At 42.0% G+C, this 13796-nt stretch overlaps 1 protein-coding gene across 4 annotated transcripts in view; it reads left to right on the forward strand.

Moving 5' to 3' along the window:
* The window catches only part of JARID2 (jumonji and AT-rich interaction domain containing 2), a 282451-nt gene that overhangs the window by 207077 nt on the left and 61578 nt on the right, over nucleotides 1–13796 (forward strand). For all 4 annotated transcript variants that reach the window (XM_084872717.1, XM_084872716.1, XM_084872715.1 and 1 more), the window contains one exon: nucleotides 10395–10564. In XM_084872717.1, coding sequence (XP_084728843.1) covers nucleotides 10395–10564 — 170 coding nt within the window. The remainder of the gene's footprint in view (nucleotides 1–10394; nucleotides 10565–13796) is intronic.

Consider the following 13796-nt stretch of genomic DNA (forward strand, 5'->3'; position numbering starts at 1 on the left):
CACACCCGGGCACACTCTTGTTTCTTTGAGTAGCTGCCAGGTTTGTAGTGTGTGTGTGTTTGGGGGTAGAATAGAGTGGGTAATTATTTTGGGGATGGAAACACAGGAAATTTTTTTTTGAATAGGCCTTTCAGCAAGTTGGCATAGCTTCAGGGCCTGGCCCCACACCAATACAAAGAGCGCAGCCATGCTGGTCATTTTGCATTTGCCAGACGCAACATGTCTTATTTTTTGAATGAACAGACCCTCCCCTCCCACCCATTTCTTGCTCTTGGTTTAGAATTGAGTTAAAATCTAAATAATTGGATTTACCAGCTTATGTTTTTAATATTGGAAAATTGGGTTAATAAAATGTGTTTTGGCTTACATGTCCCTCAACAAGGGACCAGCTGGGCATTTCTTTTATTCGCCTACTCCATCTTGCTTCTGTTTTCTCCATCCAGATTGGATGCATACACTGTGTCTTCCTCAGATTTGTAAACTATCAGAAATCCTGGACAGAAATGGAATTTAATTAACCTAGAAATTTCTTTTTGTGCCATATTTAGAACTGTCCTAGAGATTGAGTGCAAGATAGCAGTAAGCTGGTTAACTGTATCCTGTAGATAACCCCAGAGGAAACCTGGAAGAACAGTGAGACTTGGGCAGCAACTAAATGCATGATTTGAGGAGGGAAAGAGGGGACACACAGAGGGTATTATTATAAGACAAAAAATATTTGGCATGGGACTTTGTCATTTCATTAGTGGAGTTTCTTTCACAAACTTTGTTTACTTCTAACTTTCAAAATAATACCAGTGTTTATTTTTGTGTTTCTTTGTTCCCATTAAAAGTGCTTTACATTTTTAAAAAACCTAAATAAATTGAAAATATTTGAAGGCATTTTTTGACAGATTATAAGTGGTCAAGCAAAATGATTTTTGGCTGCTGACATGATAACTAAATTTAAATAAGGAACAGCTTAGGAGAAAAAGAATGCCTTCTTGTGTGTGTCTTAGCAAGTGGCAGGGAAAGAATAAGAAGGTTGGTCCCCTACCCCCACTCCTGCCATGCAGCTGGATCAAGAGGTACAGACAGTCTCTGATATGTGGTAGTCCTGTGTGCATGGGTGTGTAGCACGGCCATCTGCCCAGCACCAGCAGATGTGGCCCATCGACAGTTGTGCTCTGAGGCCGTATGGACCACAGCTGCATGCCTCGTGATGGGATGGCACCTGTGCTTCATGGTTAATAGCCAGAACCAGATCTTATTTGGCTCTTGTTAGATGAAGCTGATAATGGGCAAGTGGTTCAGTAAATTCTTAGTAAGTAATAACTGTGGTGATGGTAGAAATTGTGATGACAGGGGCAGATGCTTAGTAGATGAATCTGATTCTTCATGAATCTGACTGCCAGAACCTTTGGGTAGACTTACACTGGGATGGCCAGGAACTTCCTGGGGCAGAACACCATGTCCTTCTTTCTTCTGTTGCTGTTGGTTCTGTTTCAGATCCACCCAGGTCTCCCTGGCACCTGGATTGTCATTCAGTATGCCCTTCTGCTCAGAAACATTCATGTGTTTAATCATGTAATTCCTAAAGAAAGAAGAATGAATGGTGTGGTTTGTAACTGGTGCATGTGAATGGTGCTCTGCTCCTCCTCAGTGGTTGTGGAAGCTTGTCCTTTGATGCAGATTATCTATCTATCTATCTATCTATCTATCTATCTATCTATCTATCTATCTAAAAGCCCAGCAACCAGAATGGCAGAATGACTGGAATGACTAGTGGCTATGACATACACTGCATCAGCCAGCCAGCCTGATCTGGCCCCTGATGGGCCCCCAACACCCCGATCAAGGTTGGGGCCAGCTGGCCAGACCCCACCCATGCACAAATTTGTGCACCGGGCCTCTAGTAGGTCATAGAGAGGAGACTACAGTAGAGACTTCTCTGTTGGGCTCACAGAATGTTAGAGGAATGGAATTGGGGTTACGTAGCAGGGGAACTTCAGGTAGAAAGAGCGGTGTTGAGTAAGTAAGGCCCTTCTGGCTATTGCCTTTATCCTAGGGCTTTTTTTCCTACATAGGGGGTCACTGTGGAATTATATCAGTCAGTAGTAAATTGATTTCATTTCAACACATTTTTACTCCCAGGATGTTTTAACTCAAATGGAATCTATATATATAACTCATGCCTGAATTGCCTTGGGGCTCCTGGACTCAAGAACTTTTAGAGAAGGGCACCACAGATGCTTCGCCCATAACAGGGCTGTGCCTCACCTCCCACACGCACGCACGCAGCGTGGTGTGACAGAGAAACTGGCCTGAGGACCCAAGGTCTGGCTGGTCTTACTTGTTCTGACATCCATGCTTCATGGCTCAAGGGCAGGCCTTGTCCTTTTATAAGTTGATTCCATCTATTTATCGAGGAATATATATTCCTCCAAAAATTAAGGCCATTCTTCTTTAAACATTTGTCTCAAAACTCTAAATAGAGCTGGCTCTTTGCATGTTTTAGTCCGTTTGTTCACATGCATGCATTTATACCATGGAAGCTACGGGACAGCAATGATTTGATCTGGAATTACTTCTTGTCCTTCACCTCCACTGCTCCCATCCTAGGTTTCTGTATGGTAAATAAAGTGTTGCCATCACTTTATATATTTGTTCATACATAAACATATCTATTCATTGCCTCCTCTGTTGGTTTGTGTTTATTTTATCTGTATTGATCTCTATTACTTTGATTGCTGAGAGTTTAGTTGGTTCTTTGACCCAAAACTACATCTACAGTTCCTAGAATGAAGGAGATTTCTGTAGGGGAAACACCTTCCTTGATCAATAAAAATCAAACCTGGAAGTGAATTGTGCTCTAGTGGATTCTTCTGATATTTGCACGAAGGACAAACACCCTCTGTATTGTTTGTGTTCTGGCATTAAGGGCTGTCGTGGCTAAACTCAAGGCCAAATGGCTTTGGAGGCCCTACATGCTTTTTTCCTTCCAGGACCCCGTACTCTCCTCCTCCTGAAATCTCTGAACCTCATTAGTTCAAACAATATTTCCATTTTAGAACATTTTTGCTCCAGTAAGAGAATGGTACGTGTTGTTTCTGGTTAAGATGCCAGTCAACTGGTGGAGGGGTGGGTGAAGTAAAGGCTGCAGTGGGTGGATATATGGCCTTGCTTGCTTGCTTCTGGGGATGATCAGGTGCTCCCAGAGCCGCACTTCTTTCTTCGGCCTGCATTGTCTGATGGCTGCCTCCCCTCAGTACTGCCACCAAGTCTCCAGAGGTGGCTCTTCTGCTGTTTCAGCACATATGCACACCCTCGCCCCCTTTTCCTTTCCTTCCTTTCCTTTCCTTTCCTTTCCTTCCTTTCCTTTCCTTTCCTTTCTTCCTTTCCTTTCCTTTCCTTTCCTTTCCTTTCCTTTCCTTTCCTTTCCTTTCCTTTCCTTTCCTTTCCTTTCCTTCCTTTCCTTTCCTTTCCTTTCCTTTCCTTTCCTTTCCTTTCCTTTCCTTTCCTTTCCTTTCCTTTTCCTTTCCTTTCCTTTCCTTTCCTTTCCTTTCCTTTCCTTTCCTTTCCTTTCCTTTCCTTTCCTTTCCTTTCCTTTCCTTTCCTTTCCTTTCCTTTCCTTTCCTTCCTTTCCTTTCCTTTCCTTTCCTTTCCTTTCCTTTCCTTTCCTTTCCTTTCCTTTTCCTTTCCTTTCCTTTCCTTTCCTTTCCTTTCCTTTCCTTTCCTTTCCTTTCCTTTCCTTTCCTTTCCTTTCCTTTCCTTTCCTTTCCTTTCCTTTCCTTTCCTTTCCTTTCCTTTCCTTTCCTTTCCTTTCCTTTCCTTTCCTTTCCTTTCCTTTCCTTTCCTTTCCTTTCCTTTCCTTTCCTTTCCTTTCCTTTCCTTTCCTTTCCTTTCCTTTCCTTTCCTTTCCTTTCTTTCCTTTCCTTTCCTTTCCTTTCCTTTCCTTTCCTTTCCTTTCCTTTCCTTTCCTTTCCTTTCCTTTCCTTTCCTTTCCTTTCCTTTTTTTTTTTTTTTTTTTTTTACTGATTTGAGATAATATACACTCAGTTCCTTGCATCATATCTTCTGGAATGATCCATCTACCCCTCAAACATACCTGTGAGGCCAAGAGTGCCTGTTCCATGGATTTGGCCTGTAAATTGTGTCATTCAAGCTCTTTTGTTATGTGGGGCCAACTAAGCAGAGTCAACACCTTTGTAATCCTCCCGGGACTGTAGGAGAAAGAGCCAAACCGCAGACCTGCCCTTTTTGCAAAGTACAGGTTCTTCTGGCCTCTAAAAAAAGATATTGGTTCGTCTTGTTCTTTTGTTCCTGCTTTCTTCTGAGTCTCACAAATACTTATCACTTGGGAGGTAATTTATTTTACTGCCACTTTTTAATCTGTTATTGCCTCATTTTTCATAGTCTCACTGAGAAAGTCATCAGGCAGAAAGTTCTTTTATTTAAACACGGGTAGGAACAGTCTATCTTTGAGGTCCTGAGATTGTAAAGTAGCTCATGGTGTCCCCCTCTGTCATCTGTGCCTCATCTGTGTTTGGTATTTGTTTTTCATTATGACTGTGCTGACTTCTCATAATGTGTAGCATTTGTTGTTGCTAACTTTTGAAAAAGCAATAAACACAGAACATCCTGCTCACATGCACCTGGGTTTCTGTAAAACCCTGCAGTGCTCAGAGGGTGAGCTTGTGTCCATTTAAACAAAGGTGTACAGATTATAAAATTACTAATTAAATAAGTTTTATGTATATATAATTGATTTTTTTTCAGAGAGCTAGAAACGTCGATGAGAGAGAAACATCGACCAGCTGCCTCTTGCACAACCCCCACTGGGGATGTGCCTGCAACCAAGGTACATGCCCTTGACTGGAATCGAACCCGGGACCTTTCAGTCCGGAGACCGACGCTCTACCACTGAGCCAAACCGGTTTCGGCTAAACAAGTTTTTAGTAGAGTGAAATGACCAGGTTTTCTGTTACCTGGGAGGGTTCGATGATGAAGAGGGGGCGCTTTGTTTGGGAGAAGAGGTAGTCTATGCTGGGATTAGTCTGCCCGTGGTGGCACTGTGCTGCAGGGCTGTGACTGTTGCAGTGGAGCTGCATTTCCTGGTCTTGTACCTCCTCTAAAGCAATGCTGCTCCAGGCACAGGCTCAGCCTGCGGCCAGGGAGTGGAACACAGAAACTGAGAGTAAGCTTTTTAGAAGCTTAAGGCAGTTCGTTTCACAGTGTGATTTTTATGGCTGTTGAATCTAATAAAAATTTTGGCTTGTGTTTGTCTTTTTAAAATTTTGTCTCCTCACCCTCCAGTTAGGTTGGCATTGATTATAAAAATATCTACAATATTTGCAAAAGTAAAGGGGGAAAAATAGGCAAACACAAAAATAGTCCTCATCTCAGATAGTCTGAGAAGCACCACTTTGAAGTCACTCTGTGAAGTTCATTCCTTTGGGCTTAGTACCGTGTTTCCCCAAAAATAAGACATCCTCCGAAAATAAGACCTACTTACAGGTTTCCTTCTGAGTGAAATATAAGGCCTCCCCCCCCCCCCCCCCAAATAAGGCCCCCCCTAGGCTCTGTCTCAGAATGCTATTGCTAAACATGAGAGATTTGGTCCACTGATTCTGAAAGAAATGGAGTCACAAGAAATTCACCAGGAAATTCAGGAATTGGATTGTTATAATGATGTTCCAGAAGATGATGACATGATTGTCATTGAATAAATGAGTAAATTCTTAATACTGTAGGATTCAGTTTGTCTGGTTTGTGTTGACAACTACCATACTACCGTACCGTATACAGGTAATAAATTTCCTTTATTTTCATTTAACAATAAATGTGTACCATATTCTTCTTCATGGAAAAATAAGACATCCCCTGAAAATAAGACCTAGCGCATCTTTGGGAGCAAAAATTAATATAAGACACTGTCTTATTTTCGGGGAAACAGGGTAGTAGCTCCTCCAGCACACACTATGGCTGTCTCGTCTTACTAGTATATCCAGGCAAAAAAGATCCTTGTTCCCTATAGCATAGGGAGAGTGGCATTACCTTCTTCCCTAACCATTGGTAACATTTGGGAAACTGTTAAATTTGTAGAGTTTTCTGCCTCTACCTTGTTAATGTGGCTATTTCATTCACTTGGTTGTCTTGGGTTCCAAAGTGCTTTTGATCAGCTCTGAGATACTTGCAGATTTTAAGGACTGAAGGTTGCCCAGCAAGTACATAGTGGTCATGCTGTCTCTCTTTTGATCAAATGTCAGTTTGCACCAGGAATTTGACCTGTACAATAGTGCTTTTGGTGGGTGGTAGAGAAATTGGTCAGGACTCATAGGAGGCTAAATTTAAAGGTGTTACTTTATACAAAGGAGAAAACTGGGTGTGTGCATTTTGCTATAGTATTTTATTAAATACTAGAAAATTATTTTTAAATGTCACGTATTTTGAGGCTCTGGCCAGGTAGCTCACTTGGTTAGAGCATCTGTACACCAAGGTTGTGGGTTGAGTCCCAGTCAGGTCACATATAGGAATCAAATGGGGATACACACACACACACACACACACACACACACATATATACATACATACATACACATACACACACACACACACACACACACACACACACACACATATATATATATATATATATATATATATATATATATATATATATATTGCCAGCGATTGGGCCCTTACCAGTTTGGCTCAGTGGATAGAGCATCAGCCTACAGGCTGAAGGAAGAGTCCCAGGTTCAATTCCAGTCAAGGGCAAGTACCTTGATTGCAGCCAGCAACTGGAATGCTATAATGACCAATCGCTATGATGCCCACTGTAGCCAGCAAACCTGCCGGATCAAGAGTGGGGCTGGCCAAACTCCCATGGCCTCTCCTACCTGGATCAAGGGTGGGGTGGCTTGGCAACCCCAGCTCCCCCCCACAACCCCTCCCCCTGGCCAGCCCTGCCCCTGATGGGCTCCACCACCCATTGGCCTGCAGTCCCTCCCTTCAGCTGGCTCCACCCTCGATCACCCCACCCCCCTTTACTTCAAAAGGGGGTGGGGACAGCTGACCAATTGCCTGTGGACCCCTTCACCTGACTGGCCCCAGCCTCAATGGGCCCCCCACTTCACAATCAGGGGCAGGGCTGGCCAGCCAACTACCTGTAGTTTCCCCCCTGACTGGCTCCACCTCCCCAAAAAATGGGGGTGCACACCAATCGGGGGCGGAGCCTGCTGGCCATTTGCCCAAGCCTTCCCCTCCACCACCCGGCCAGCCTCCCCCTGATTGAGCCCCGATCGGGGTAGGCTACCCAGCCAACCTCCTACTGTCTCCTCCTCCCCACAGGCCCAGCCCTGATCTGCCCCAATTGGGGCTGGGCTGGTCAGACCCCACATGTGCATGAATTTGTGCACTGGGCCTCTTGTATATAAATAAGTGGAACAGCAAATGGATGTCTCTGTCTCTCTGTCTCTGAAATCAGTTAAATAACGTTATGTTTTTTGCATGTCAGTTTAAATACTTATTATTTTAAAAATGTTTTTATTGATTTCAGAGAGGAAGTGAGAGAGAGATAGAGAGAGAGAGGAAAATAAATAACTCGAGAGAATCATCGATTGGCTGCCTCCTGTATTCCCCCTGTTTGGGATTGAGCCGGGCATATGTTCTGACAGGGAATCGAACCATGGCCTTCTGGTTCATAGGTCAGCACTAAACCACTGAATCACACTGGCTTAATATTTTTAATACCAACAGTAGTTAAGGGAAGACTTACTTGTTTATGTTTTACAAAGAAACAGATTTGTTTTTATTTCTTACTAGAGGCCCAGTGCACAAGATTCATGAACTGAGGGTTCCTCAGCCCAACATGTGCCCTCTCACAGTCTGGGGACCCTCAGGGGATGTTCGCCTGCTGATTTAGGCCCGGTCCTCAGGGTGATTGAATTTAAACTGGCAGTCAGACATCTCTCTCACTCTCATGCTCCTTACTGCTCACCTGCAGCAGAGGAAAGAGAGGCTCCCACAACCTCCGCTGTGCTCGCCAGCCGTGAGCCTGGCTTCTGGCTGAGTGGTGCTCCCCTGTGGGAGTGCACTGAACACCAAGGGGCAGCTCCTGCATTAAGCGTCTGCCCCTGGTGGTCAGTGTGCATCATAGTGACAAATTGTTCTGCTGTTTGGTCAATTTGCATATTATCCTTTTATTATATAGAATGTAATACTCAGTGCAACCTTGAGTTGAGCTGGCATTGTCAGTCTCACACAGATCTAGATACAGCCCTTTCTTTGGGGCTGCTTCTTGGCTCCTTTTTGCTTCCCATCCTCTTCTCCCCCTTAATATTATGCTAAGTGAAATAAGTCAGAAAAAGCTAAGAACCATATAATTTCACTCGTAGGATATACAAGTTAAACATAGGCACACACAGACAACAGTATGGTGGCTAGCAGAGGGAAGGGTTAGGGGGTAGCAAATGATAAAGGGGGCCAAATATATGGTGATGAAAGACAATATGACTTTGGGTATTAGGGAGTACCATATACAGATCATGTATCATAGAAATGTACACTGAAAACCTACCTATATGACCCGCTTGACCAATGTCAGCCTGATAAATTTAATTAAAAAAAAAAAAAAGAATAATAAAAATTTTCTAGAGGAAATTTTAGTAGATTATTTTTGCATTTTAGAGGCAGACAAATATTTCTTATAGAGGACACAAAAAGCACTAAGCATTAAAGAAAACATGATAAATTTATCAAAATTCAAAATTTCTGCTCATCAAAAGACACTCTTAAGAAAATGAAAAGGCAAACCATAGTCTGGGTTAAAATATTCACAATACATAATCAGCTAGATGACATGTGTCAAACACAAGGCCCGCGGGCCAAATCCAGCCCGCCAGGCCTTGCAATGTGGCCCGCACGGCGCTGTCATCACTGCACTCCGCTGTCAGTTTATGACATTGTCAGTTTATGACTGTTCAGTAAACCATTCAGCCCGCGATTTAGGCTGGATTTTAGATTTTGGCCCCTTCTCTGATTGAGTTCGAGACCCCTAAGCTAGATAAAGGACTGGTATCCAGAACACACATGTGTATGTGTGTGCTTTGAGTCAATAAACTCCTATAAATAAATAATAAAACACAGCTCAATATAAAAGGCAAACATCTAATAGTTTCTTTATAATAGAAGATATACAAATGGCCAAGAAGCACAGGAAAGGGTGCTCCATGTTGCTAGGTTTCAGGGAAATGCAAATTGAAAGTATAGTAAGATAGCATTTACCCCCACTAGAGTGGGAATGACCAAAATTTCAAAAACAGTACCAAATGTTATAAGAATGGAACAACTCTTTTGCCCCTCTGTCCCAAATACTATTTCTTGAGTATCTGTAAAAGCAGGGCTGGATAGACAGTTTAAGGTGGTCTCAGAAGTACCTACTTCTATTATGGATTGAGATCCTTACAATTATAGGAAGATTTATTATGAGACAATTTATGATAAATGTCAGGTTAGTTATACATAAAGGGAAAATATGTTAGGATACATATCTTAACTTGGCTATGGTGTAAGGAAAACTGAAAAGAAGTCTTTCTAAAATTCATTAGTATTCAAGTTGATAGAAAGGTGTGTCTCACGTAAGATTTTGTAAATTGTGGTTTGTAGACACTAAGTGGATAAGTTATGGGGTCAGTGTCTAGGTAGGATTGTACTAAGGAGAGACCTGAAAGATAGATTAAGGGAAGTTTTTTTAATTTCTACCTAAGGGCATTGGGTTTACCCTATAGCCAGAGGGTAAGTAATCCATAATCTAGCAGGGATGGAGGGGTTTTGGATAAACTAAAGAAATGCATTTATTTTCTGCACTACTAGTATAAGCTTCAAATTAGTGTAGTGATTGTGGATGAATTGGAGTCAGAAGTGATTAGAATTGGGGTACAAGACAGGTTCAGTGATGGATGGACAGCAAAGATGGGCTGGGTGTAAGGACACAGAATTAAGGACATCGTGTGTTTGTGACAGCGTCATGCTAACGAATAGAATGCTGGCTAGCTGTGGCAGGCTGATTTGTGTTTCTTCATCACTAGGTAGATCAGAAGTCCATAAGCCAGTAATCTCATGTCATCAAATAGCAGTTGTTGAAATACACAGGCACATAAGTGGTCTGTGTATAGGCATGTATTGGTACATACTTTCTATCAATATATTAAACACAGCCTTTTAACCAAACTTCCTGTTCTTTAAAGTTGGCCTGTGGTTTATGAGAGTGTGAGAGATATAGAACATTAATTATAAAGAGTTAACTTGAAATAGGGTCTTTTCCCCTTCTGTTTCATAATTTTATTGCTGCACATAGCTCAAAATTCTCTGATCTCTGCTTAATTTATTTTTATTTACCTTTTCTTTTACAGGCCCAGGCTGCAAGCACAAAGGAAGTTTGCTCAATCTCAGCCGAATAGTCCCAGCACAACTCCAGTAAAGATAGTGGAGCCATTGCTACCCCCTCCAGCTACTCAAATTTCTGACCTCTCTAAAAGGAAGCCTAAGACAGAAGATTTTCTTACCTTTCTCTGCCTTCGAGGTAAGACTGTGTTGTCACTTGTTTTGGAGGGAACAGCCTAATTGATAGAAAAAGGAGTAACTGTGCACCCAGGACTCCTCGGGATGCTTCTTTCAGTTCCCAGCCTGCTTTGAAGTAGGACTGAAATTGAGAAATCCCACGCCAAGGTGCTTGAATATTCATATTTCTCTTTCTTTTTTCATTTGACTCTTAATTTCTAAGTATAGTTAACAGTGAAAATATTATTTGATATATGTAAACAGCAACAGTTAACTGAGTGCAAGTGGAGGATAAAATTTTGTAATAAAGGATGCATTTGGGTTTACATGGCTGTATTTTGTTGGAAAGTGTTTACTATAGTAACTAAGTTTTCTAACAGTTGTGAGGGAAGAACACAAAAAGCTTGTCAAAGAGAACGAGGAGCCTCTTACTGGAATGGTCCATGGAGGTGAGCTTTAGAAAGCTAGGAACTTGAAGATTCCTTTGTGAAGTTAGTTGAGAGAGAAGGTGAACAGGAAGGAGAGAGTCCTTGCTATTAGTCATTGGCTTGAGATTCAGGGTTATGTCCTTCTCTCCCCCCACTCCTCTTAACATTTTGAAATAAGTTATAGGAAGATTTATGTACAGTGCAAAGAACATTTTCCTAAACTACTCGAGAGAAAATTTCTACCTGGTGATGCCCCATTGCTCCTTAACACATTAGTGTGTATTTTCTTAAAATAAGGATAATCTGTAACAAACAAAATTAGGACCTTCACAAAGATACATTACTACTACCTAATCCTCAGACTCGCGTTTCAGATGGCTTCAAATGCCTCAGTGATGTCCAGGTTTAGAGCCTAAGGACCCAGTTCAGAATTGGGCATTGTCTAACTGTTGTCTGCATAGCCTGCTAACACTGGACCAGTACTTTTGTCTTTGTCTCTTCTGATCTGAGCCGATTGTTTTGTGGAATGATCCTATATTTGAATTATCTGTGTTTCTTCATTATTAGATTGGAGTTTTGCATTTTGGGCTGGAATATCACAGAAGTGATTCTTCCGTCTTCTCAGTGCATCCTGTTGTGTTAGACAAAATTTCCGTCTATCCTTTTACTGATAGTTTTCTCGGTGATCACTTGATTGAGGCTTCTCCATTGCAAAGTTACCTTTTTAGCCCTTATATTTAACTAGAAGCCCATGTACAAAGAGATTTGTGCAATAGGCCTTCCTTCCCTTGAGTTCCAGCACCAGTTTTCCTCTAACACCCAGGACCCAGGCCTTTGCTCTGGCCAGAGTCTGCCCTCTTCATCTTTCCTGTAGACTCCAGCTGGAGTCCACCATCTTTGTCTTTGCTGTAGACTCTGGGAGTCTGCAGTTTTATCTTCTCTGTGGCATTTGTCGCGCGCGCGCGTGCACACACACGCACACACACACACACACACAGCAGCAGCTGTCCATCCTCTCTATCCCCACCCCACCTGGCCACTCCTTACCTGGAGCAGCTGGGCACTGCCATCTTTGGCCTTCTAATTTGCATACTTACTCTGATTGGCTGTGTGCATAGAGGAGATACAGTCAATTTACATGTTTGTCTATTATTAGGTAAGTATTTTGTCTGGCGGTTCTGTGATACACTACATTTTATTTCTCATCATACTCTATTTTCTATCTGTATAAATCAATTTTCTATTCAAAGGATTATACTCTTTTACCATTGTTTTGATATTTAGATTGTTCTGGGTATCATTACTTGAGCTTCTTCCAGCTGGCTCTATGGTCCCTTTGACATGGCCCTGACATCCTTCCAGCCTTGCTTCCTGGCATAACAGTATGTTCCAGGCTCATCTTGTATGTTCTTTCCCTCAGCCCTGGAATGCTCCAGTTCCCCAAGGAGCATTGTTTTTTTAAGCAACAGTTGTTATTTACAAGCCAAGATGTGCTCCTGAGGTGTGTTTACTTCATAGCTATTAGTACCATTTCTCTAGGTGCTCTGAACCTGTAATGTGTATGTATGTGTACATGCTTGTTTAGTATATCTAGATGTATATTTGTGTCTCTGTGTATTAAAAGCTGTGAATTAGTACCAGTACTTTCAGTTTCAGTTTAACAACAGGGTTCATTCGGTTTTCCAAAAGGAAATAACAGCAGACAAGATGGGAATGTCAGCAAAAGAATAAACTTGGCCAGTGTGACTCAATTGTTTGGAGCATGCACCTAAATATGGCTCAGTTTAGTTCTGTGCACCAAAACCATGGTGGCAGGTTTGATTCCTGGTCAGGGCACATACCAAGGTTGAGGGTTTGATCCCCAGTTGGGTTACATGCAGGAGGCAACTGATATCTCTCCCCCTCTCCCTCTCCTTCTCCCTCCCCCCCTCCATTTTCTTCTCCCTCCCCTTCTCCCTCTCCCTCTTCCTCTCCTTCCCCGTCCCCCTCTCCCTCTCCTTTAAAAAAACCCTCAAAACTCAAAATACACTGCCTCCAATCTCCCAGAGACGACCACTGTTAACCACCTCCTTGATGAGACTATTTCTAAATCTCCTGAGTGCATATGTGATGTTTCACTCCCTGAATTAGAATTGAATTTTTTTTTTTTTTTTTTTTTTTTTTTTTACTTTTATACCCTAACTATCCAGCATCATGGGAATTAATACTGTCACAGGAATACCTGTTCTATTTTCCTGACGTCTTATCATTTATCTATAACTTTATAATTACATTTAGATGTGTTCCTCACTTTTTTATGTCAATTACTGATGACACATACCTTCACTTACTTCTTAGCCTTCTCTGAAGTCTTTTCAGGATAAGCTAATAGTTGGGAATCCCATGACCATTATAATACTTGCATCTATGTTTGTTCCTTTTTGGTGTGAATTTCAAATCAAATAGAGCTTGTCAGAAGTTTTTGTCCAGCATGAAGGAGTCCAAAGTTTTTGTCCAGCATGAAGGAGTCCAATCACTCCATCACCCTTGGGTGACAGTGGGCACTGTTAGGAGTAAAGAATGCAGTTTTTAATAGGCTCAATATTAATAGGAAATGAAGTCTGGAATCAAATCAAAGACCTGGAAGTGGTATTGTTGAAGGATTACATATCATTCTTTTCTCCAGTCCCCAACTATTACTGGTAAGTTTCTTGGCACTAATTTGAATATATGGAAGAGAATAACTCTTGAGATCTTGGGGAGGACACTTGGCCAGCCCAAGACCATGCCTTCTCCCCACAACTCCATTCAGTGTCTCTTCAGTGAAAAACCTTCTACATCATTAAT

Source organism: Pipistrellus hanaki, assembly GCF_964339955.1.
Source record: "Pipistrellus hanaki genome assembly, chromosome: 2".
Taxonomy (NCBI): domain Eukaryota; kingdom Metazoa; phylum Chordata; class Mammalia; order Chiroptera; family Vespertilionidae; genus Pipistrellus; species Pipistrellus hanaki.